The sequence below is a fragment of the Rhinoderma darwinii genome, chromosome 2, assembly GCF_050947455.1.
Source record: "Rhinoderma darwinii isolate aRhiDar2 chromosome 2, aRhiDar2.hap1, whole genome shotgun sequence".
Classification (NCBI taxonomy): Eukaryota; Metazoa; Chordata; class Amphibia; order Anura; family Rhinodermatidae; genus Rhinoderma; species Rhinoderma darwinii.
In genome coordinates this window covers 60455934-60482706 of record NC_134688.1, presented here as the reverse complement: position 1 = coordinate 60482706, position 26773 = coordinate 60455934, and the positions used below count along the sequence as shown (strand labels likewise).

The 26773-nt window shown below is 42.9% G+C and overlaps 1 protein-coding gene across 2 annotated transcripts in view; it reads right to left on the bottom strand.

Annotated features, from left to right (window-relative positions):
* Nucleotides 1-26773, bottom strand: part of MTUS2 (microtubule associated scaffold protein 2) — a 578616-nt gene that overhangs the window by 32562 nt on the left and 519281 nt on the right. The window contains exons 9-13 of one of the 2 annotated variants that reach the window (XM_075851679.1): nt 25060-25274; nt 17507-17612; nt 8148-8221; nt 7808-7906; nt 6153-6375 (exon numbers count right to left, since the gene is read on the bottom strand). In XM_075851679.1, coding sequence (XP_075707794.1) covers nt 6352-6375; nt 7808-7906; nt 8148-8221; nt 17507-17612; nt 25060-25274 — 518 coding nt within the window. In that variant the 3' untranslated portion in view covers nt 6153-6351. Of the gene's footprint in view, nt 1-6152; nt 6376-7807; nt 7907-8147; nt 8222-17506; nt 17613-25059; nt 25275-26773 lie in introns of those variants that run through there. The other variant, XM_075851678.1, reaches the window with a different exon arrangement.

Genomic DNA, 26773 nt, shown 5'->3' with positions numbered 1-26773 from the left:
GGGTTGTTGTAAACTGATGTATAAATTGTAATGAATATGCCACCCACCTATCTAATGGGTTTGGGCAGCTTAAAAATATCTTTCGTTTGATAGAAGAAATTATTGATTTAAACTTTTGGATCGAATTAAACATTTCTTCTATGAGATGTGTAACCAAACAGGATAGTTCGAGGAATTCTCTGCAAAGGGCTTTCTAACCTAAACAACCCCTTTAAGAAACGAAACACGAACTCTGCTATAAAAAAATAAAAACATAAATTTGAGATGTTATTACTTAAACGCTGACCTAGCAGTGTATTAGTGAGATTAAAATATGGCCTTGATACAGTTTGTCAAGAGATTGCATTGTAATGATTTTTCTGTATTTACCGGTATCTTGTTGTATCTTAGATGATTCTGTACAGGAAGGTTTGCCAGACAAGCGCTAGTCTAATGCAGCCTGGCACAGAATCAGAGAGATTTCTGCATAATAATTGTGTGTCTGGAATATTAAAATCATTAAAACATTTGCCTGCAGCGGGTATAAGATGTCTAACAACTGAACAACTCAAAATAATATTCTATTACTGCCACGACTTAAAGGGGAACTCCACTTCTGCAAAACAGATTTACTTAAATCTATATAAAATGTCAATCATCTCTGTAAATTCTTTGCTTTACTTATCTTGTGCGGCTGTGTGTGATGTTTTATTCTCTATGTAGACAGAATACTAAATTCACGCTTTTGCTGGATTCCTATCATCAGGCAGCAGTGCATTGTGGGAGCTCACATAGAATCACATGAATGTTTGGCAGAATTATTATTTCACTTTGGTGAAGAAATCGACAGAATTCAAAATCAGTTCTTGAAAAGTATTTACAAAGTTACCCATTTTCTAAACTAGATTTGAACTGTGAAGTGCCACTTTTATCTAGCGATCATCAGGGGTCAAAACAGTTGGACCCCAAAAGATCGGCCATTTGTAGCATATCCTCCTGATATGCCACCAATGTCTGTGATGAGACAACCTCTTTATTATATATAGCAACTTTATTTATTGTCTTGATTTGAAAAATCGTATTGTTTTCTTTCTACAGATCCTATGCAGACCTATGTGTAGAGCTGGGCAATTAATCGAAAAAACAAACACGAAACTGAAATTTAGCGCCATTATCTTGCGCATTTCAGGTTTTCTCAACTTTTTTTTCCCAGTTTAAATTCTACCTGCATCTTCAGGACGCAGGTACAGTTGAATCCAATGGTAGAGAAGGGGGGCCGTAAGTTCGCTGTTCTACCATTATGTATGCATCGCCAGACACAAAGCAGTGACATCATGGCGCCTGTCTGTGCCGAGCCGCACAGACCGGAGTAGCAGTTGGATCTCCTCCACTCATCGTTGGAACGGGGTTAGGTGAGTATGTATATTATTTTTATTAAGCACTATTGGGGCTGTGTGGGGCCAGCTATGGGGGCAATCATACAGTGTGGGACATCTATGGGGAATTATACTGTGAGGGGGAAGCTATGGGGGACTTTATACTGTGCAAGAGCAGCCATAGGTGCATTCTACTGTGTGGAGGGCAGCTATAGGGGCATTCTACTGTGTGGAGGGCAGCTATAGGGACATTATCCTGTGTGTAGGGTAGTTATGTGGGGCATTATACTGTGTAAAGGCCAGTTATGGGGGCATTAGACTGTGTGTAGGGCAGTTATAGCATCATTATGCTGTGTGAAGGGCCAGTTATGGAGGGGGATTATACTGTGTGGGGGCAGCTATGGGGGGGGGGGGTTATAGTGTGTGGGGGCAGCTATAGGCTTATTATACTGCGTGGAAGGCAGTTATAGGGGGATTATGATGTGTGGGGGCAGCTATGGGGCATTATACTGCGTGGGAAGCACTATGGGGCAATATACTGTGTGTGGGCAGTGTCAGGAGGTATATTATATACAGTAGTATACAGCAGCCTCAGGGGATAAATATTAATTCAACGGCGTAGCATGCAAATAGGGACGTGGTATGCAGAAAGGGATGTGGCCTCAATTATGGTTCATTAATCGTAATCGAGGTTACTTGTTTATTTAATCGGAATTTTGATTTAGGTCATAATCGCCCAGCCCTACCTATGTGTCTCCATGGTATTAGACAACAAAACCCTGTGTAGTCTGGTCCTGGAGTCACATTCCCTACATTTGGTAGGTTAGCAAGAAGTAAGGGACAGATGGAAAAATAAAAAAAGTATGGATCTGGCTACACAGGTTTTGTTTATAGTTTGTTACCATGGAGATGCATAGGTCTGCATAGGTGCTGTAGTAGGACATTTTTAATCAAGACCACTAGCAAAGTGGCTTAATTTTTAATTTTAGATGCACTGGAGCAATAATGAAAAAAGAGTTCTTAACCGGTTGCTGTTAAGCCTGCGCCATTGTATAAATATGGGGTGGGTTAAGCTGCTTGCCGATCGATCCCACGTTTGTCTGCTCTGTTCTTAGATACAAAGCGCTCATTGAGCGATGCGTACAGAATAGAGACAGCAGTGGTCACGTGACTCTTCATATGATCGCCGGGACCCTGGACAGCCCTAACAGTGACATTTGCTATAACAGGGCTGATTTCCCCTGTAACTGGGGCTGCTATACAGCCCCAGTTACAATGCATAAGCATAGTGTAAATTTTTTTTAAATAATAAAGTCCTCCAATGGTCTTTTTTGATCTTTCAGGGACAGACCATAAAAATAAAAGTAAAAAACAAACAAAAATAAATTAACCCCTTAATGACCAGCCTATTTTGGACCTTAATGAGCAAGCTATTTTTTACGTTTTTCAATCGTCGCATTCCAAGAGCTATAACCTTCTTATTTTTGCATCGACATAGCTGTATAAGGTCTTGTTTTTTGCGGGACAAGTTGTATTTTTTAATAGCACCATTTTTAGGTACATATTATTTATTGATTAACTTTTATTAACTTTTTTTTGGGGGGGAATAGGAAAAAATCGTAAATTTCGCCACTCTTTTTTGCGTCCTAAATCTACGCCGTTTACCGTGTGGTATAAATAACACAATAACTTTATTCAGCGGGTTGTTACGATTGCAACTATACCAAATTTGTATCGTTTTTGTATGTTTTACTACTTTTACACAGTAAAAACGCTTTTTTTTCAAAATTATTTGTTTTTGTGTCTCCATATTTGAAGAGCCGTAACGTTTTTATTTTTTCGCCGATGCGGTTGTATGAGGGCTTTTTTTTTGCGGGACGACTTGTAGTTTTTATTGGTACCATTTTGGAGTAGATGCGACTTTTTGATCACTTTTTATTACATTCTTTTAAAGTCAGTATTCACAGAAAACAGCAATTTTTCCATAGTTTTTTATTAATTTTTTTACGACGTTCACCGTGCGGGTTAAATAATGTAATAGATTTATAGTCGGGGTCGTTACGGACGCGGCGATACCAAATATGTGTAACTTTTTTACTTTATTTTGTTTTTTTAATAGTAAAGCTGTTTGTAAGGGGAAAAGCTGGGTTTTTCATTTTTTTCACATTTTTTTTAAAATTAACTTTATTAAACTTTTTTTTCACTTTTTTACTAGTCCCATTAGGGGACTATAATATGCGATTCTCCGATCGCTATTGTAATACACTGCAATACTTTTGTATTGCAGTGTATTACTGCCTGTCCGTTTGACACGGACAGGCATCTGCTAGGTCATGCCTGCGGCATGATCTAGCAGGCATTCACTTCGGGCAGACCTGGGGGCCTTTATTAGACCCCCGGCTGCCATTAGAGACACAGACACTCGGCGATCGTATCGCCGGGTGTCGGTGGGGGAGAGAGGGAGCTCCCTCCCTCTCTCCAAAACCACTCAGATGCGGTGCTCGCTATTGAGCACCGCATCTGAGGGGTTAAACGTGTGAGATCGATACTAATATCGATCTCACACGGCAGAGCAGGGACGCTCCCAGCCCTCAGCTGCCTCTAGCAGCTGAGAGCAGGGAGATCTGATAGTTCCCTGCTCTCTAAACTTATTCCGATGCCGCGACGTAAAAAGTCTATGGCATCGGAATAAGGCCCGTTAGTGACCGACGTAGAAACACGATGGGCCGGTCACTAACGGGTTAAATAAAACATACAATCATTGTCCTAACTTCAGCCCTGATCCAATTACCCTTAAATATGCTTATCCCTTTCCCGCAAAATGATGTGCCAGTTACATCATAGTGCAGGGGCTGAGCGCACTCCATACTCAGCGGGTGTCAGCTGCGTTTTACAGCTAACGGCCCGAAACAGCGATCGCGCAGTTCCTGGCTGTTTAACCCCTCAAATGCTGCGGTCAATCGTGACTGCAGCATCTGAGACGTTGAAAAGAGGGGGCAGCCCCTTCCGACAGCTCATCGCCGCCCCTCAACGAGATCGGGGGGTGACGATGGTTGTCATGTCAGCCTAGGGGCCTAATGAATGCCCCCAGGACCGCCTTCACGCTGCCTCTGTTAAGTCCTGCCTGTGCCTGGCAGGGCTTAACAGAGGCCTGTTAAAATGACAATATACTGCAATACATTAGTATTGCAGTGTATTGTACCAGCGATCTAACGATCGCTGGTTCAAGTCCCCTAGAGGGACTAATGAAGTGTGTAAAAAAAAGTGAAATAAAGTTTTTAGTAGTGGAAATCTATATATATATATATATATATATATATATACTAAAAGTATTTTTCCTCTAAAGTAATTTTAGAAAATAAAAAAAGTTAACAAAATTGGTATTGCTGCGTCGGTAAAAGTCTGAACTGTTACAAGTGGGCACTAGTGCACACACTTTCTGTTTTCTGACAGAAAAAACGACACATACAGACATGGAATACGGCAGCCACAGTCCCATAGGGACTGCGAACGGCTCCCGTCCCATTGACTTCAGTGTACGGCGTCTGTGTGGGAACTGCGCATGCGCCGCTCCCACACAGTCCAATTCGAAATTGGCGCCGTCCGGCGCCATTTTCCTGTGGACCGGAAGTCGCGGCCGGACAGTAATATTACTACTTCCGGTCGCGGCTTCCGGATTTGTGCACTTGGACCAGCGGCAGCAAACGGAGCGGACGGGCCGGAGGGAGCCGCGGCGGCAGGAGCAGGTAAGAGATTTCAATGTATGTTCGTGTTTGTGTGTGTTTACTACTGTATGTAAACCTACTACACTGTGTGTTAGCTCAAAAAATGGCGACACACAGTGTAGGAGGTTACACCGTTCAAACCCCTCGTTTATCCCGGCACTAGCCAGGATAAAGGAGGGGGGGATGCTGAGAGCTCACTAGAGCGAGGGCTTTTAACCCAATGTTGCAATGCTGCAATTTTGGGAATAGCTCCATCTAGTGACCAAAAATGGGTAGTATTATAAATTAGAATTAATTTATAATATTTCCTGACTCGTGAAAAAAAAAAAAAAAATTTGAACAATGTTTAATCACCCACACACTAAATGTTTAATTTAAAAAAAAACAACATGTTTTTCTGGCAACACATTCCCTTTAACTTGTCTTAATTGCTTCATAGACTGGTAATGCATGAGCAGTCTTCCTTTTATCATTAGAGGGTGATCTATTGACAGCTTTTTTGTATTGCTCTAGGTCTAGATAAGGCTAAATAGTAAGGATCCTTTTACACTAGCCAATTTTGTCTGTAAAAGCAAGTGCTGATCATCGAGACAGCTGGATGTTCCTCGTTTGTTCCTTTCACAAGGAGCTATGATCAGTAATGTATGGGGATGAGTGATCGGAACTACGATTGCTTTTCCATCATAAAGCTCGTTCCCATGCTTTTCCATCATAAAGCTCGTTCCCATGCTTTTCGGCCGCCGACAACGATAATATTTTGCTGACAACGATAATATTTTGCGCTGCATAAACGATACGATCAGCCGATAAACGGGCGTTTGCTAGTTCATCTGCTGATCGTTGCTTGTATCATTGGCCTGTGTGAAAGGGCCTTAACACTATACACAGATTAGACTTTCGTTTCATCTCCCTGCCACTCCCTGGTCTCTAGTGGATGGGGTTGTTCTCCATCACCTCCTGGAGACTGTAATAATCTATGACATTTCTCTATCATTTCACTACTATTCACTGCAGCTGCCATAAAGCAGACACACCCTGCTACACTGTCTATAAAGACAATACAGGAAGGAAGTCTGTATTTTCAAAATATGCTTGAGAAAGGTCCTGAGGGATTGAAACGTTGCATGGGTGATTAAAGGTTTTCTTAGTTTTGGAAGTGCTGCCTCCTTGTCCGTTTTTCTGTCCGATATTGTGGACCTTGGACCGGGTTCTGAAGAGGCGTGCACCGCTTTGGCGGTTCTGTGCTGTGGTATTTCTCTACTTTTGTATTTTCAATATGGCCTCCCAAGGAAAGTCTTAAAAAACAAAAATTTAATTGCTACAACGTTTTAAGAAACAAACAAGACTTACATCTGATTAACGAAACGAAATAAAATCAATGAGACTTTCCCTTTAACTGACAATTGTCATTTGAGCACATTCCTACATGGATATAATGCGTCTTTCTCATTTTTACAGGACTTGGATGGGACAACTGTTATGTATTCAATCAATCAATGAATCAATGAATCAATGAATCAATGAATCAATCAATCAATCAATCAATCAATCAATCAATCAATCAATCAACTAACCATTAACAATTCTGTTTAGGTTATTCTCTAAACTTGAAGTGTGCATAGTAGTTTATTTAGGAAGACAGACCTACTACTAAAAATGTAGGCAGAAATAGTACTTTCCCATAAACTCCATACTAATACTATTTATCAATACAGATCCCAATTAAGATTTTAATACACAAATATTCTGACTGCAGGCCCTTGAATGAGCAAGAAAACTAAGAAGGGTTACTGCAGGTATAGATTGTGCCCCTGAGCCGAGAATGTCAAGTAACCTGATATGTTTGCAGATGTATATTCTGAACCGCTGAGAACCCCAGAATCATGACATCTTTAGGACACAGAAGGAAAACCACCCCAGCATAGAAAGTGCCTGTATAAATACACAACATATTGTGCATTTTACATATATGTACTAGCTGAGGGGTGTAGACAGAAACAATGGGACCCCTCAGCAAAACTCATAAGGGGCACTCCCCACTGAGATCTACGCCAAATGTACTTCACCTGTATTAAAATGAATGTCCATCATTCCCGTTTTTAGGTTCAAAATGTTATGTGCATTAATCTTATAATACATCTGTGTAGGAGAGTTTCTATGACTTGAGAAAATATAATTCTGGCTGCATACAGTCACCACTAGGGGACGCCAACTGCATATAGATGCAGCTATTATTAATTAATGGAGCTGTATAAATCTATATGCAGTGAGCTCCCCTAGTGGCAGCAGCTGGTAGCTGCTATAGGAGTGCCTAGGCCAGTAATTCCCATTCTTATTACCATGAGGAAACGCCAAAAACTGTTTCCATTCCCTTGAAAAACCTACTCCTATTTCTAATATAAAGAAGCTTGGTGTAGGGGTGGCATTCTATAATCTATATTCTAGCTAAGAGTTGGATACTGCTTTCCTTGCCGCCATGCTAAGCATCTTCGAACAGGCTAAAATAGGTTTTGCTTCTCTGCTCTAGAAGTGACAGCTCTGCTGCTGTCCTCTGGGTAATCCCTGACTAGATTCTGAGGAACCCCAGGGAACCCTGGTTGGGAAACGCGAGTATAGTCAAACAGGTAAATCAGTTAATTGATTAGCCCCCTACTAGTCAAGTGCCCTAACCACCGTAAACTAGCACATCTATTGCCATCTAGCTACAGACAATGTCCCTAAGGTCACCTCTAGCTGCTCATTGGTGCTCTTCATTAACGCCTCTTCAAACATTTTTGCCCGGTCTCTTAGTGAATGATTCTGGAATGTCAAGGTGTCAACTTGGTCCTGAAATAAAAAGGAGGAACAAGTGCAGATGAGCAACAATCTCTTGTCCAACAATGTAAAAAGAGACTGAATTGTATGGTCTGTTTTACTATTTGTAATTTGGATCAGATATAATAAAGTATAATAGCTGTAACATTCTGTATACGGTTTGTATACTACTGTATTACAGAGATCAAGTTATACTATGTTATAAGATTATAGAAAAGCAGTTTCTATATAGCATTCAAAGATAATCTATTACCTGTAATGACAGTTTCAGTTTTTCAAAACCATCCTCTAACATTTTCTTCTCCAACTCGTGACCTTCATTTAAATCTGTAACAAAAAAAAAAAAAGGAATACAAAACATAAAAACAATTTCTATAATGATGTGAAAACAAAATATTTCTGGTAGTTTATGTACATTTATTTATAAATAGGAAGATAACACAAATATACACCCTAGGGAATATACATAGATCGCTCATAAATAGGGGCAGTTCTAAGGGGAATCTGTAAAATGCTTCTATTAATCAGCTGAACTTGGCAGTAGGGTGGTGCACTAGGAGCAGTGCCTCACCTGCCATGAGGCGAGGTGAGCCGACAGCCTCAGGCGGCGCCACCTACCCAAAAATGGGGGGCGGCATTTTCAGGCAGGGACGGACTGGACCAGAGGGAGGGGGCATGCAGACTTAGCAGATGTGCCGCATGACGGGCACGTCTGTAACACTCCTCCTCCTCTCTGACGCTGTGCGCAGCACGCTCCGCCAGAGAGGAGCAGGTCTGCAGGAGGAGCGGTCCTGCGAAGAGGAGAAGTGACGAGACGCACGAGGTACGTTCCTGCCTTAACTCGGTCGGCCGAAGCTGCTGGGACTGGGACCCGGGAGTATACTGCAAGGGGGTCTGGGCATTTTACTGACATCCAAGGGCTCTAGGGGGGTGGAATAATTACTATACTATAAAGAAAGGATAGCGGGGGTCTGAGCGTCTGACTTACTGCAGAGGGCTCAGTAGGGGGGGTTCTGCCCCCCCTTTAGAGCAGTTAGTCAGATGCTCAGACTCCCCTAACCTTGCAGTATAGTAACTAGCCAGGGCTCTATGGGGGGATGATGCCCAGACCCCCCCTTGCAGTATACTCCCGACCCCCCAGCGTTGGCCGACCCCTTTTAAATTAGTAGGGGCAGGAAGCTGAGCGCAGTATAATCCTTCTCCATAAACCTGCCCCCGCTAATTCAAAAGTGATCGGCCGACGCTGAAGGGGCGGTCTAAGCATCTTACTGACAGCCGACGGCTCTATAGGGGGGAATAATCTTCCCCATAGAGTCCTCACTAGCTACCATACTGCAAGGTTAGCGGGGTCTGAGCGTCTGACTGACTGCTTAGGACTCTAAGGGGAACCCACCCCTTTAGAGCCCTTAGCAGTCAGTTAAATGCCCAGACCCCCACCTTGCAGTATAGTAATTAGTGAGGGCTCTATGGTGGATTATTCAGCCCCATAGAGCCCTCAGCTGTCAGTAAGATGCTCAGACAACCCCCCATCACTTAAATTAGTGGGGGCAGGAAGCTGAGCACAGTATATCTCCCCCCACAGCACTCCCCTACAGCAGTCAGAGTCAGTACACTCCTTGCAGTAAAATCCCCCCATAGCACCCTCAGTAGTTATTATACTGCAAGGGGGGGGGGGGGGGGAGGTTCAGTGTAATTGGTGCAACTTTCTAATTACTTTTTATTACAAATTATTTTTACTTTTTGAGATACAGCTGCTTTGTATCCTGTATACAGAGCAGCTGTATATAGCACTGAATCCTGTATCCGTCAGGTCAGCGGGACTGACTGATTCAGTGTCAGTGGGTCTTGCAGGATCGAACTGTTACCGATCACATCTAAGTTCATAACTTAGATGTGATAATAGACGACCTAATGGATTCAGGTCTCAGCGTCATATACAGCTGCTCTGTATACAGGATACAAAGCAGCTGTATTTCAAAAAGTAACAATCATTTTCAATAAAAAGTAATTAAAACTTGCACCAATCGCATTGATATATATATATATATATATATATATATATACATATATATATATATATATATATCTATATATAATTACGTTTTTAAAGGTGTACATAGCCTTTAAACTGCAACTAAACTTTTATCATGTCATGGTGACATGTCAGAAGTTTTCATCGGTGGGGGACCGAGAATTGAGACCCCCACCGATCGCTCGGGTGAGCGCTGTGCCGCCTCATTTATGATCGACTTTCAGCCGAGTGAACGGTGTACGGACTCAGACTTTCTATTCAGCCTGTACACTGCTTCAAGGAAAGCCAAACAGAATTGAAGCGGCACACCACTCACCCGAACACTTCTGCTGCTTCTTTTTAGCGACTAGTGGGGGGTCTCAGTGTTCGGACTCCACTGATCAAAACCAGGGGCGTAGCTAAAGGCTCATGGGCCCCGATGCAAAAGTTCTTATTGGCCCCCCCCCGCAAACTCCTAATGGCCGACGGTCCGCAGCTTTCAGCTGCATCGCTGGGTCTCCTAAGTAACCCAACAATGCAGCACTAGCAGCCGGGGCGTCACTAAGGCTGGGTTCACACACCCTATTTACGGACGTAATTCGGGCGTTTTAGCATTGAATTACGTCCGAAAATGCGGCTCAAAAGTGTTGGCAAACATCTGCCCATTCATTTGAATGGGTCTTACGATGTTCTGTGCCAACGGTCATTTTTTTTACGCGCCGCTGTCAAAAGGCGGCGCGTAAAAAAGACGCCCGCGTCAAAGAAGTGCCTGTCACTTCTTCAGACATAAATGGAGCTGTTTTCCATGGACTCCATGGAAAAACAGCTCCAGTTACGTCCGTAATGGACGCAGCGAAAGACGCCTGCACATGCCTTTACGGCTGAAATTACGGTGCTGTTTTCTCCTGAAAACAGCACCGTAATTTCAGCTGTAACAGACGCTGCCGTGAGAACATACCCTCAGGGCTTAAAATGTCAGGCGAAATAGCCCCAATACATATGTGTCCGCCCAAAAAAAAATGTGTGTATAGGAGACAGCATAGCATATCAATAGCACTACGACCCTATAAACTATGGATAGGATTAGATACATTGGCTCAGCAGACAGTATCACACATGATAGGATTAGATACAGTGGCTGAGCAGACAGTATCACACATGATAGAATTAAATACAGTGGCTCAGCCAACAGTATCACACATGATAGGATTAGATACAGTGGCTCAGCAGACAGTATCACACATGATTGGATTAGATATAGGGCCCAGCAGACAGTATCACACATGATAGGATTAGATACAGTGGCTCAGCAGACAGTGATCCTGTGATCCTGTCTCATGGGCCCGCTAAGCCTGCTACATCATAGGCTTAGGGGTTGTGCAGTCCCTAAACATTGATGGCCTATCCCCAGGATAGGCCATCAATAGCTGATGTGTCGGGGTCCGTCTCCCGGGACCCGCAAATCAGCTATTTTGAAGGGGCCGCAGCACTCGTACGAGAGCTGCTTCCCCTTCATTTCACTACTCGCTCACACTGTGAATCGCCGACACCGATTCACAGTGTGACCGGAATGAAGGGGAGCAGCTCTCGTACGAGTGCTGCGGCTCCTTCAAAACAGCTGATTGGCGGGTCCCGGGAGTCGGACCCCGCCAGTCAGGGCTAATCTTACCTTCCTCTTCAGCCGCGGCGGTAGTTCTGTCGTCTCAATGCTGTGCGCGGCGCATAGCGCTGTGACGTCATGCACTGCGCACAGCACTTCACGTCAGGACCTCCGTTGCGATCCGGAACCAGGAAGGTAAGTACAGTCTGTTACTATAGTAACAGGGGCCCGCGGCCCGAGTTACTATAGTAACTTTTTATTGATGTGGTGCGGGGGGCTGTGGGCCCCCCTGGCTTCGGGGCACGGTCGCAATTGCGACCGCTGCGACCCCTATAGCTACGCCAGTGATCAAAACTTCCGACATGTCAAAAGTATTTTAAAAAGTTGTTACACTTTAAAGAGAACCTTTCACCTGCCCATAGGTGTGCATTTGAGTGCAGCATGTAATAGGCAGGGCTGCACAAACTCTGGGGCACTTTACATTTTTTTTCCTACCCTCTTTCCTTACATAGATATCGGTGCCGTAATATTTGGCGCCCGATATTTAAATAACCCCATGAACTGTCAATGGGGCGGTAATTGGCAAGGGGGCGTGTAACATCGCTGTGACACTGTCCAATCAGCTATGGACAATGTCAACAGCAAGGAGAGCATGTGCGCGCGCACGCTCTCACTCTTCAGCTCTCGGCAGGCAAGTACAAGACTGTATGATCTCTCACGAGAGATCAGTCTTGTCGTTCTTGCTTGCTGAGAGCTAAAGAATGAGAGCGTGCATGCGCGCACAGCTCCGATGACATGGAACAGAAGAAGAATTCACACTCATTTTCTCCTCTTCTGTTCTGTAGTGGTGGTGGAGCTGCGCGCTCGCACGCACATGCTCTCCTCTCTCCAGCTCTTGCTGTGACACTGTCCGTAGCTGATTGGACAGTGTCACAGCGATGTTACACGCCCCCTTGCCAATTACCTCCCCATTGACAGTTCAAGGGGTTATTTAAATATTGGGCGCTAAAAATTACAGCACCGATATCTAAATAACGAAGGAGGATAGGAAAAAATTTAAAGTGCCCCAGAGTTTATGCAGCCCTGCCCATTACATTCTGCACACATATGGGCAGGTGAAAGGTTCTCTTTAAGGCCCCATGCACACGACCGTATTTTTTCCCTCCCATAAATACTGGCGTAAATACGGGTCCTTTGTTAGCCGTATTCCACCCGTATTTATGGACCCGTGCCCGTAAATATGGGTCCGTTGTCACCCTAATTCTACCCCTTTTCTCTGCTATATTGCACTGCACTAATCGGCAGCCCCTTCTCCCTATCCAGCACTGATCGCCAGCCTCTTCTCTTTATCCAGCTCAGTACGGCAGCCTCTTCTCTCTATCAGTGCTGGATAGAGAGAAGGGGCAGCGCTTTTGGGCAGAGTTTTTACTGTGCGTGTGCATGGGGCCTAAAGGAAAGGTGTTATAATTTTTTCATTTTATTTTATATGTTTTACTTTATGGGCCTATTTTTTCTAAATATTTTAATATGTTCCCTAAAGTAACTATTTATTCATATGTTTGTACTTTTGTGGGGTCAGCATCTTGTTTTATATTTCATACTTCTAATTTTTGCTTTGCAGGTTCCGCTGGACCATTTGGATTACGTCGTAGATTCATTGGACTACTTTGCTGATTTTATTTATTTTTTTTTTTTTTAATTAAAATGGTTAAAGTGGATTGTCTGGAAGAGTTATTTCAATAAAATAAATTTTTTATGTCTCTGTTTTTTTTTTTTAAACTCGGTTTATTGTAAAAGTACATACAAAAATCATCAGCAAATGGAAACACAATAATGACATTAACATTAACATTCCTGCATACCATGAATACACATTAGAAACAAGAGTTTGCAATTTACATTTATACATGAAGGCGAGTCACAGGAGACTCCAAATATTCACTGCACGCAGGCAGGTCAGTGTCACACTTATTTGTGATTTTGTAGACATACAGGTCGCAGTTATTTACCAGAACCAAGCTCCATTCTCACACCTAGGGCATTAAATACCCGGTCAAATAGATCTCAGATCCCTCCTACTTGAAGTGGTAAGGATTCTCTAAGGTCGCCCACGCTGAAGGAGGCAAGAGGTGAGGAGCACCACTCTCCCCAGATTTTCAAGAATTTATATTGACATCCTCTATGTTTATATACTATATTTTCATATGGGAGAATAGCATTGACCAGGCTTTTCCATTGTGATGTATCCGGAAAAGTGTCCCCCATCCATCGGATGGCTATCGCTTTTCTGGCTAAGAACAGGGCTTCTCGCAGGAAGATACCCTCATAGTGTGTCCGGGTTCTCTCTCCCAACAGCCCCAATAAGCATAGACCTGGTTCACATGGAATCGGGTTGGTCATAATTGAGGACAGTATTTGCGTCACTTCTTTCCAGAAATTGGCTATGACTGGGCATAACCACATCATGTGATCAAAGCCAGCCTGATCTTGAGAGCATCTAGGACATCGTGTGTTATGTGCCCTTCCCATCCGATATAATCTGATGGGGGTAATATAACATCTGTGTATGATGTACAATTGCGGCAATTTATTGTTCGCTGCAGGCGAGACCAAGAGATGTGATCCCATGGCCTCCCCCCAGTCCTCACTAGATAATGTAGGAATAAGACCCCTCCATCCAACCTCAACCGACATCTCAGCGTGAGCGACCCTCTGCGACAGAAGGTAAGTATAAAGTGCAGATACCATCCCCCTTGGTCCCTGTGTTCTCAGAATACCAATGAGTGGAAGTGAAGAAATGGATCTCTGATCTTCCCTGAACTGGGATTGTAAAGCATGCCTAATCTGTACACAGCGGAATGCGTCTCTCTCAGGGACCCGGAATGTATCCTGTATCTCTCTGGCTGATATCATATGTCCCTCGTCATCTATCAGGTTTTGCACCTGCGTTATACCTACTTCAATCCAAAAATCAGAATCCTGCATCCCCCTAAAATGAGAAAGACCCTGATGAGACCAAAGTGGCAGCTCTGCAACTATGTCCTCCCATTCCAGAACTTTCTTAACATGTGACCAAACCTGTCTGGCTAGTTTAATTATTGGCAAGGAATGCCTAGGGCTATATCCATGCGGCTCAAGTATGGGCCACAAAGAGGGGATCCTAAGAAAATGGGCCAAGTGGAGATCTGCATTAGGCATTGGTTCCTCAGCCACCCATGTTTTAATAAATCTTAATTGGCCTGCCAAGTAATACAAGAACACGTCAGGTAGAGCAGCCCCCGCCTGTTCCTTGGGGCGACTCTCCCCCCATACAAATGAGGAAAATAAGGAGCTTACCAGGTTGAAAAATCGTTTAGGGACCAGGGTGTCCGCGTGTTCTAGTGTTTTGGGCAGCACTATCATCTTAATTAAATTTATTCTTCCTGCCGTCGATATAGGGAGCGCCTTCCAGACAGCAAATTTATCTCTCAGATATGTCAACAGGGGATATATATTTAGATCATATGAAGCGCCACTATCCCTAACTATATGGACCCCTAAGTATTTAAAACAGGAAACCACCTGCAGGCCCTGGAAGTCCTTATCCCACTATGTCTCTGTTTTTAAATACTTCATTACCGCCTTAGTAATGGCTGCTGTCTGAATGAGAGCGTCCATTACTAAGAAGGGGCTTAGTGTTAGCCAGTAAAAAAAAAGGCTAGCACTAACCCCCTATTATTACCCCGGTACCCACCGCCACAAGGAGTACTGGGAAGAGCTGGGTACGATCCAGTACCCGACCATCTGAAGTGAAGGGTACTGGGGTGGCCGCAGGCTGGTACTATCAGGCTAGGAAGGGACAAAAACCATGGCCTTTCCCACCCTGGTAATGCTATTCTGCTGCTGGTTTATTGTATCTGGCTGGTTATGAAAAATGGAGGGGATCTCACGTAATTTTTTTTCAATTATTTATTTTAAAAAAATGATGTGGGGTTCCCCCTATTTTTCATAACTAGCCAGATACAATAAAGCAGCAGCAGCCTAGCATTACCAGGGTGGGAAGGGGCATGGTTTTTGGCCCTTCCCAGCCTGATAATACCAGCCAGCGGCCGCCCCGCTGCCTGTCCGTCACTTCAGATGGTCGGGTAGTGGATTGTACTCGGCTCTTCCCGGTATCCCTGGCGGCAGTGAGAACCAGGGCAATTATAGGGGTTAGTGATAGCCTTGTTACTGGCTAATGCTAAGCCCCAGCCTTAGTAATTAAACGCTGTCAATCAGACAGCAGCCATTACTAAGGCCATAATAAAGTATTAAAAAAAACAGACATAAGAAAAAAATAAATTATTGAGAACAAAACTCCCCCATGCAACCCTCTTTCACCATTTTTTTTTTTTAAAGTAGATCATCGAAGATGAATCTACGACGTAGTCCAAACGGTCCAGCGGAACCTACCAAAAAAAAGTTAGCAGTATAAAATATTTTTTTTTTAATTTGCCACAATAGAAACTAGAGGTTAAGGAAAAATAATTTCCCTTCATGTAACTCTGCTACCTATTGACTGAAAAGTCATCCGCCAGAGGGAAAAATGTTTCCCCATGGCGGAGTACAAAAAAGTCTAATTCCCAGGTGAGGCTTTCTTGTACTCCGCCATCAAGAAACATTTTTCCTCCTGCCGGATGATTTTTCTGTTGACAGGTAGCAGAGTTCTTCCGTAGCGGTGTTAGGGGGGCAAACTCGCCAATTGCCCAGTGCCCCCAGAATGGGCCGCTACTCTTGGGCCAGGACTGTGTGCTTGCCCCCCAGACTAAAATTTGCCAGCCAACCCCTGGCCATTGGCTCCCTGCTCCGCCGTTTGCTCTTGTAGGCCACAGCCTGGTTTAGGCCTGAGGCCTACAAGAGATCGGGAGCACGTTGATGACGTCAACTGCGGGCATGATGACATCACTGTATCATGCCGTCCACGCCGGGCCACTGAACTCAGTTAAAAATCATAAGTCAATTAGGTAATAAAAAGGGGGCATAGAAGATGTTAAACCATTTTCAGTGATAATGCTGCGTTGTTGATCTATGATACTAAAGTAATACAGTAAGTAGAATTCTTTCAATCTTTTCTATACATTAAACAGCACTTTAATAAAAAAACAACAAATGTTTACCTATTTAAATTTTTTTATATATTGTGTGTTTGTTGTATAAAGCCAGTAATGACAAAAACTTGGATAGATTTATAGTTCGCCTCAGGCAGCAGAGGGGCTAGATTCACAGCTGACTAGGAGAAGACGCCTGCCGTTTAGAAGTTCTCATCCAATCCCCGTGACCGATGCACTTCAAACTATTGGAACTTTTTGAAAACTGCAATAATCCTTTCCACCACAAGAGGGAAATGTTGAATTGTTGGATTTAGAAACAAAATGACTTGAAGCAGAGGCTAAAGACTCTGTTCACATCTACATCAGGGCCTCCGTCGCAGATTTTATCATGTTTGTCACAACCACGACGGAACCCAATTTATGTAATAGTGACCATGCAGTAAGATGTTTGTGGCCTGAAAAACAGCAGAAAATAGGCCATGTGAATATACCCTAAAGCTTATACATACAGATGTGTCCACCATTACCTTAGCTTAAATTTGTTTAAGGACTACAATTTTTCCCAAAAACTAATTCAATACAATATTACAACCTTAACAGGTTGCAACTCACATCACAACCACTGGGTGGCCACACATAGACACAAAGCAAAGGCATCTCGTGACAGATTATCGCAAAATCATGTTTTCTTTCTGAGCTGGTCATCTCGCACCACACATTTCAGGATATATTGTGATAAGAGGAAAGGTAAGGAAGGAAGGACACCTCTGTATGTACTCCTCTAAAATGTTAATTTCTTTGCAAAATAAACCAAAAATTAGCCAAGTCCTTCATGAAATATATCCAAATTACATATAGCTAGAGAGAAATCCTTATTACTCTCCTGTGTAAAGTTTCTTATTATAATAGCCAATAAAAAAAAAATATTTTACCGTGAACTCTTTTGTCATGATCTTCATAGATTGTAGAGATGGAGGTTGAATGACTGGATTTAATCTCTAGCAGAGCAGCTTCATGCATTGCAGCCATGTCTTCAATCTGTACATCAAATACAAGAAGATTTCAAGACTTAGTTGTAGGTATAAAAGTTAAATGGGATGTCCAGGATTAGAACAAGGGTCTGCTGGTGCCACATGGGCTGTGTCTGGTTCTGCAACTCATCTGCATTGAAGTGAAGGGGCCTGAACTGCAATACCAGACAAAGCCCATGAATAAGAGTGGCGCTGTTTCTATTTTAAAAAAAAAAAAGGGAAAAGAAAGCAGACCTTTAGTTTTGGACAAACTCTTTGAGGTTGGGATGCTTATAAGACAAGTAAACACATACAATGAAAAACAAACATCTAATGACCAGAACACAAATTAGTACAAAAAGACAGAACATCATTAACAGAATAGTAATAGATACAAAAGTATAAAATGTCTCCACTCACAAAATATGGCAAAGAAAGGTCCAGTCCTTCACATATGAAATACTAATAATTGCTGCGCTCTACTGGGGTCTTGAAGTGGAGACTGGAGATCGGCCTACTTTTCCTCAAAACCAGCTAAAAACTTGTCAAATCTGGTGTACAGACCAAGATTGATAAGTATTCGGTTATGTTGTGGAAAAGGAGGCTGATATCCCTCTTTCTCTTCAAGACACTGGTAGATCTACAATTTTTAATTATAGAATAATAATTATAAAAATCAGGAAAGTTTGAGTTGCGGCACATTTCCTAGACGTGTAGTGCAGCAATAGAGGGTGCAAAGGTAGCCATCAGAACTGGGTCCCCTATTTCTCAGGGTCCCATAGACCCAAGTCGGGGGTGCAGATGTAGCAGTCACACAGGGGCACTGGTGTCCAGGTGGGCCCAAAGGTCCCTCTGCCACAAATGAAGACACCAGTATTATAAATGCCACATGGTTGGTGGGGGGCTCTGTTACACATTTTGCACTGGATGCAAGTAAAACATAGAGCAGTGCTATAAATGGGTTGCAAAAAAAGTCTCTGGGACCTTTGCTACATTGGACATCTAAGGGGCCTCAAACAAAATCGGTCAGATATTGCCCTTAGCAACCAATCAAATTGCAGCTTTCATTTTACCACAGCAGGTATAAAATAAAAGTCGTGCTGGAACCACAGACAGTCAGATGCGAGTCGATCAGAAAGACGGTCAGGATGGTGTTGTAAGGAATGTTGTTGAGTGTTTTAGGTGGGCAGATAATTCATATCACATTACCACTTAATTATATGTGAAATACTGGATCCATAAGAACTTGTTGAGTGTGGGCTGAAGAAATTTCCGTGATTGGCTGCAGCAGTTACATGTCCCTGTGTCGGGACGTCATCGATGGAGACACCGGCGAGAGACCGGGCAGTGTCGATATAGGAGCGGCAGGGAATAATTGAGGTGAGTTTGGCTTTTTTTTAATTTGTGAGCTGGACAACCCCTTAAAGTCATCACGTGCAGCCCGGTGGCCTTGTAGCACTGGGGTCCTGGATTCTACTCCGACTAATTACATTTGCATGGAATTTGCATGTTTTCTTCGTGTCTCTGTGGTTTCCCCTGGGTCCGCCGCTTTCCTCCCATATGGCAAAAAAAAACAACAACTGGTAGGTTAATTGCCTTCCCACGAAATTGTCCAGTATTTGTCTGTCTGTCTGAGATAGTTAAATTAGAATGTGAAGCATATTGGAGACAGGGACTTATGTGAATGGTGACAATGTCTGTACAGCGCTGTGGAATCTGTTGGTACTATATAAGCGACAAGAAGAACTGAAGGGTTGTATGGAAGAAAACAGTAAGGATAGCCATTGTAATGTTCTGTGAAGACATTTAATCCGCCTCCGTATATATCTATAGGGAACACTGATGAATCTGCTCCCTGTCAAGTTGTCAGATGTTTCCAATTACAGGGCACAGGCATTTCTCCGTACATTTAACCTCCCTAATACATGAACTATGTATTCAGACATTGACATTATAAATGATGGATTAAGGTGCTGGTAATAAAAGCTTGCTATGGCTTCCTCTGGGAGTATGCAGCACATGGGAAAGGAACATCCATCTTCCGGCATAGTAGCAGCGTTACGGGCAGAACCTGGTACATAATTACCAATTACACAGGGAATGCTGCTAATCATAAGAACAATGTGGCAAGAGAGACAAAGACTTTCTGTTATTGCCCACTGCGGGCATGAGGAACACCAGAGAATTGACCAAATCATATGGTGTTGTTTTGACCTAATGGACTTTGACTTTCCGATGAGCTTAAATCCAATTGGCAGCATGTGATTCAGGTAAAGTAGTATTGTATTGTAGTCAATCATTGGAACCACAGCAAGGTGAATTGTCAAATGTTCAAAACCAAGCTCCACTAATGTGTTGGCAGGCGGTGTATGTCCCATGTATAGAAGAAGACCTCAGGACAAGTGGTGGACACAAAAGTACTGGACAATCAGGACATTCCCACCAATGGGATTATTTTAAGTAAAATATTACGGTACATGAAATTCTTGATCACCAGGTCTTGGATTAGAGAAATATATAAATCTTCCGTTACTTGGGCACGTGATCTTCTAATAGTTCCATCGTATCTTATTTTGTAGATGTCGTATATTAATTTACATTTAACTGCAGATCTGCCCGGGGGATCTGTACCCTTTAAACAGTTTTTCTTTGCTCTCGATCATTCACATATAATTTAGGACATTACATAATAATTTTACATAAATTCCGATAGCCATAACTTTTTTATTTTACCATCAAAGAACCATACAAGGGCTTGTTTTTTGCGGAACAAAATGTATTCTATAATGCCACCATTTGGGGTACATATAATGTATTGTAGAACTTTTATTAACTTTTTTTGAGAAGGGGTTGGTAGGAAAAAAACAGCAATTCCGCCATTTTTGGGTGGGTTTTGTTTTCTGAGGAGTTTGATATACATTTTTTCTATTGGTGGCTACGATTACAGCAATTCCAAATGTATAATATTTTCTACTTTTTCCCAATAGAACGCTTTTTAGAAAATACTTTTTTGTGTAGCTCCATTCAAAGACCCCTAATTTGTTTATTTTTTATGTTAAAAGAGCTCTATGAGGGCTTGGTTTTTGTGGGATTAGTTGTAGTTTTTGTTGTTACCATTTTAAGGTACACCCTATTGTTTTATTACTATTAGGCTTCGTTCACATCTGCGTCGGGCTTCCGTTTATGGGTTCAGTCAGACCTTTCCGCCAGGGGAACCTATAGCGTAGCATAGTCGACTTCACTATTGATTCCACATAGAAAACATTACAGAATAGATACAAACGGAAACCATTTGCAACGGAAGCATTACCGTTAAAGCTATGGTTTCCATTTGATTTCCGTTCATGGGCTCCCCTCACGGAAAGGTCTGACAGAACCCATGAACAGAAGCCCGACGCAGATGTGAACGAAGCCTTACTCAGTTTTTTTGGGAGCGGGATGATAAAAAAGCCCAGCAATTTTGGCTTTGTTTTTTTTCCACCACGTTCACTGCGCGGGATGAATATTGTGTTCGTTTTATCGAAAAGGTTGTTGCAAACGCGGCGATACTGAATATGTATAGTTTTTATTTTTAATCTTTTTTCCAAAATATAGGGCTTTGTAAGGGGAAAAAGGTTTTTTAACTTACCCTTTTTTTTGTTTTTATATTTTTCCAAAACGTTTTTTTATAATTTTTTAATAATATTGCAAAGAATTATATGTGTTCGTGTAAAAATGACAGGCAGCCAATTAGGCCTAGTAGCTTGGGAATAGGTTACTTATATGCTTCAGTACATCTCACCATGACTATTAGGGCGGGTTCACACATGGCGGAATTTCACTTAAATTCCGCTGCGGACACTCCGCAGCGTTAATCCGCAGCGGAGCCGTTTCTCCATTGACTTTCACTTTAATTTAGCAGTGTTCGTTTACACGATGCGTACAATTCCGCTGCGGAGCATAGGCTGCGGAGCGGAATTTGGTGTCCGCAGCATGCTCTGTCTGTTGCGGAGCAGTGGCGGAATGGTTGCGGACTCATGGCGGAATTTCTCCATTGACTTCAATGGAGAGTCAAAATTCCGCAATGAAGTCCGCAGATCTTATGTGTGCTGCGGAGCGTATTGTTTTTACTACCATGACATTTCTTCATTCTGGCTGGACCTATGTATTTCTAGGTCTACAGCCAGACTGAGGAAGTCAATGGGGCTCCCGTAATGACGGGAGCGTTGCTAGGAGACGTCTGTAAATAGTCACTGTCCAGGGTGCTGAAAGAGTTACGCGATCGGCAGTAACTGTTTCTGCACCCGGGACAGTGACTACCGATCTCAATATACATGTATCTGTAAAAAAAAAATATAAGTTCATACTTACCGAGAACTCCCTGCGTCTGTCTCCAGTCCGGCCTCCCAGGATGACGTTTCAGTGTAAGTGACGGCTGCAGCCAATCACAGGCCAAGCACAGGCTGCAGCGGTCACATGGACTGGTGCGTCATCCAGGGAGGTCGGGCCGGATGCCGAAAGAGGGACGCGTCACCAAGACAACGGGCGGTAAGTATGAATTTCTTTGACTTTCACTAGGGAAAGTGCTGTCCCTTCTCTCTATCCTGCACTGAATAGGGAGAAGAGAAGCACTTTTCCTGCAGTCCGCAGCGGCCAGTCCGCATCAATTTTCTGCACATTTTGTGCAGATCCGCTGCAGAATCTGCAACGCAGATTCTGTGCGGCATTGATGCGGACAGTTGCGGAGGAATTCCGCCATGTGTGGTCATGCCCTTACTGTCAAGAGGTAAAGTGAGTATTGAGAGCAGGGGCAGACACCGACAACTCAGGGCCCCTGTGCAAAACCACTGGATCCCCTTCTGCCAGTTTACCTGCAACTTACATTTTCTTATATTTAAAATAAATAATGACTGACATTTTTTGGGGGCTGTTATCTCTCTGTTATCTGGCTAGATAGTCTTAATTTCCTCTGCAGTGATGGGTAACACCCTTGGAAGTCAAGAGTAGTGAAGGGGTTAATGGTAACATCTCTGGTGGTCTAGGTCAGTGTATTGAAGGGGTTAACAACCCGAACTAATGACTGCAAGCAACTCCATCTTTGACTGTAGACTGCTCCCAGGCACACCTGTATTGCATCATCAGTTATCAGCCAATCACAGAGCAGCTCGAACAACTATAGAGGACTCTGTGATTGGTTGACTGCGATCATGCAGTGCCGGGGTAATTTAGGAGAGACTGTAGAGAGTGGGAGCTGGAGGATGGGGCAAGAGAAGCAGGATACTTTTATTTAATCCCCCCCATGGCCAGAGTGGGCCCCCTTCACCCTCTGGTCCTCGGGTGCAACAGAACAGGCTGCATAGGCTACACAGGCTATATTTCCACCCCTGATTGAGATTAATTTCTTAAATGCTATATATACTTTTGAAGCTAATTTTTTTAAAATAAATCAATGTTTTATCTGATTTTAAGCAACTTTGAAACTGAGTTTTAGTAAAAAAATGTTTTACTTTTTAAGATACAGCTTCTATGTATCCTGTATACATAAAAGCTGCATCCTTTTGTCAAGACGATTCCATCAGGTAAGCTGGACTGACGGCTTGGCTGAAAGCTAGTCCTGCGTGTCTCTGACGAATAACGATCACATATAAGTTGATGAACATAGAAGTGATTGTTTTTAGCTGGATCCTGTGTGTCAGAAATAGGCACCATGGGATTCACATTATGGTAAAAACAGGATGAAATTTAGAAATCAAGATGGCACCTGATTAAAAGCAGAAAGGAGGCCGACTGCAGGGGAGTGAGTCAAATATACATAAAGTGAGCTAAACAGACAATCAGGTAAGTGTGGAGGGGGGGGGGGGGGGCGCTACAGTCACGGAAAGTTGCGTTTCTGTGGGAGTTCCACTTCAATATATCTTAAAGGAGTTGTTCCAGTGGATAAAATTCTGTCCATGGTCATGTGACGTACACACAGGTGCACGGATCGTTACAGTTACAGTATGTGTATCAGAGCTGTGTCTTCTAATGATCCCAGCACCTGTGTGACCATCACATGACCATGGACAGAATTTTATCCACTGGAGCAATGAATGTTTCTACAGATCAACAACAAGTAGATCTTGAAAACCGTGAGGAATTAATACAGAAAGTATATTGGTAAATTGTATAACTTTTAATTATTCAAAAAATAACAAATTTGCTGAAACTGAACAACCCCTTTAAAGGAACAGTGTTACCACATAAAATTGTTTAATATGTTAAAGATGTTAGTGCTTTATTAAAAACGTTTGGATTAATTTGTGTGTTTGTGTGTTACTTTTTCTTATTTTTACACTTTTTCTTCCCTATGGGGGCTGCCATTTTTTTTTCCATTTCTGTATGTGTCGATTAACGACACATACAGACATGGAATACGGCAGCTCCAGTCCCATAGGGACTGCGAACGGGGCCCGTTCCATCCACTAACATTGTACGCCGCTGTGTGGGAACGGCGCATGCGCCGCTCCCACACAGTTCAATTTGAAATGCGCGCCGTCCGGCGCCATTTTCCTGTGGACCGGAAGTCGCGGCCGGACAGTAAGATTACTACTTCCGGTCGCGGCTTCCGGACTTGTGCACATGGAGCAGCGGCAGCAGACGGAGCGGATGGACCGGAGGGAGCAGCGGCGACTGGAGCAGGTAAGGGATTTCTATGTATGTTTGTGTTCAGTGTGTGTTTACTACTGTATGTAAACCTTCTACACTGTGTGTTAGCTCAAAAAATGGCGACACACAGTGTAGGAGGTTAGACCGTTCAAACCCCTCGTTTCTCCCGGCACTAGCCAGGATAAAGGAGGGGGGGATGCTGAGAGCTCACTAGAGCGAGGGCTTTTTACCCAATTTTGCAGCATAAAGCAATGTGGTTGCTTTACCACATGCAATGCTGCAATTTTGGGAATGGCTCCATCTAGTGACCAGTGCTGGGAAATATTATAAATTAGAATCCAATTGAATCCAATTTATAATATTTCCTGACTCGTGAAAAAAAAAAAAAAAATTAGAACAATGTTTAATCACCTATACACTAATTGTTTAACTAAAAAAAAAAAATCATGTTTTGCTGGCAACACATTCCCTTTAAGGCTGAGTCTTCCATTATAAACAGAAGCTATACTGCTCAGCCGGATATATCACACGGACCCTAACGGACCCCTTTGATTTATTATGCAGTCCTTCGGATTCCATTGTGATTTCTAGCATTTCAATAGAAATAATAATGCTGCACGCAGCGCTATTGTTTCCATGAAGTGTACAGAGATTGCCGATGTAGGCTCTATATGATAGTGTGAACAGAGCCTTAGGTTGAAGCTCTGTTTTTCTATTACAGAGCATTAAATTCCCCTGAAATATTGAGTTAAATGATACCATTCTTTCATGCCAACAGGTGAATATTTTATGGGAAATCTCTGCGGTCCCTTTTCCAGTCCCAGCCCCTGCTGTAACAGACTTGCACTTACCTGGCCTTGGTGTTGGGAACGGATTCGGAATAGCTGGGAACTCTGTTTCTGCCGCAAATGCTCCATTTCTTTATCATACTGCTGCTGTAACCTTTCCTTCAATGCCTGGAGTTCTTCTTGCTGATGTTGTTCCAGTTTCTTAACTTCATTATCAAATTTTATTTCCAGTTCCTCCTTCTCTTTTTGTAATTTCTCACACCTCGATGTGTTGTAAGCTAAAAGATTCACAAGAAGACAGGAGAGATTATCCAGGAACAGTCAGAAAGGAATTCCTCACTTATGAAAATTAGTAGCAAACCATAAAGAGGCATGTGTATTTACATTTAATTACTTTAATTACTCAAAATGAATACCTCCCAATTTTCTATAGGGGACGGTGGAGGGAACAAACACAAGAGGGACAACCACATTAACCTGATGCCGACCAAGCATGGTACATATATGTCATAGGGGTAGGGGGAATTTTATGGCTGAGCCTGCTTCAAACGTGTGGAGCCCTCCAAACGTATATTACAGCTGACACCCTGTTCTAACGGCCGGGATCGGAAATAACTCAGATCCCGGCTGCTTAACCACTTAGATGCTGCGGTTAATAGCAAACGCGGCATCTAAGCTAATAGAAAGAGGGGGCGGTCCCCTCAGTCAGCTTACAGCCCCCCCATGTGACGCAAATGCCAATGGTTGTCATGGCAGCCTGGGGGCCGAATGAAGGCCTCACAGGTCTGTCGTCACTGTGCTACTAAACCCTGCTTAAAAAATAAAATTTACTACAATACCTAAGTAATAAAGTATATTGTGCAAGTGATCCAAAAATCTATGGTTCAAGTCCCCTAGGGGAACTAATTAAAAAAAACAGTTAACTTTTTTTTATATCTAAAATAATATATGAAAAGTTAAAAACAACCTGTTTTCCCATTTTCCCCCAAAAGTAATGCAAAATGTTTTAAATAAACATACTTGGTATCGCCACATCCGTAAAAGTTAGAACTATTACAAAGTAACTTTATTTAACCCGCATTGTGAATGCCATATAAAGCCAGAATTGCTGTTTTTTTGGTCACCTCGTTTACCACAAAAAATAGAATAAAAAGTGATGAAAAAAATCGTATATACCCCAAAGTGGTAACAAGAAAAACTACAGGACCGCCATAAGGGGCCTGCCACAGAATCTCCATGCAGTGACAGCCAGAGTACCCCCCCCCCCCGCCAGTTAGGGTATGTTCACACTGCTTATTTTCGGCTGAAAAATCGGAAGCAGAACGCCTCCAAATATCTGCCCATTGATTTCAATGGGAAAAACAGCGTTCTGTTCCGATGGGCCATTTTTCAAAAACAACCGCGAAAAAGAAGTGCAGGTCACTTCTTGGGACGATTTTGGAGCCGTTTTTCGTTGACTATTGAAAAAAAAGCTCCAAAAACGGCCGTAAAAAACGCTGCGAAAAACACGAGTTGCTCAAAAAACGTCTGAAAATCAGGAGCTGGTTTCCCTTGAAAACAGCTCGTATTTTCAGACGTTTTTGAGTTTGTGTGTGAACATATCCTAAAAGGTAGAAGGTTCACAAAAACAGGCATATGCATCCATTTACAGTGACCGGTATAGGGTCTCCTAACAGTCACAAGCTACAGCTTCTGTTAGACCAGGGTCACACACACAGATTTAATGCCGTTTTTGTGGCAGTTTTTGACTCATGTTTTTTAGCCAAATACCGGACAT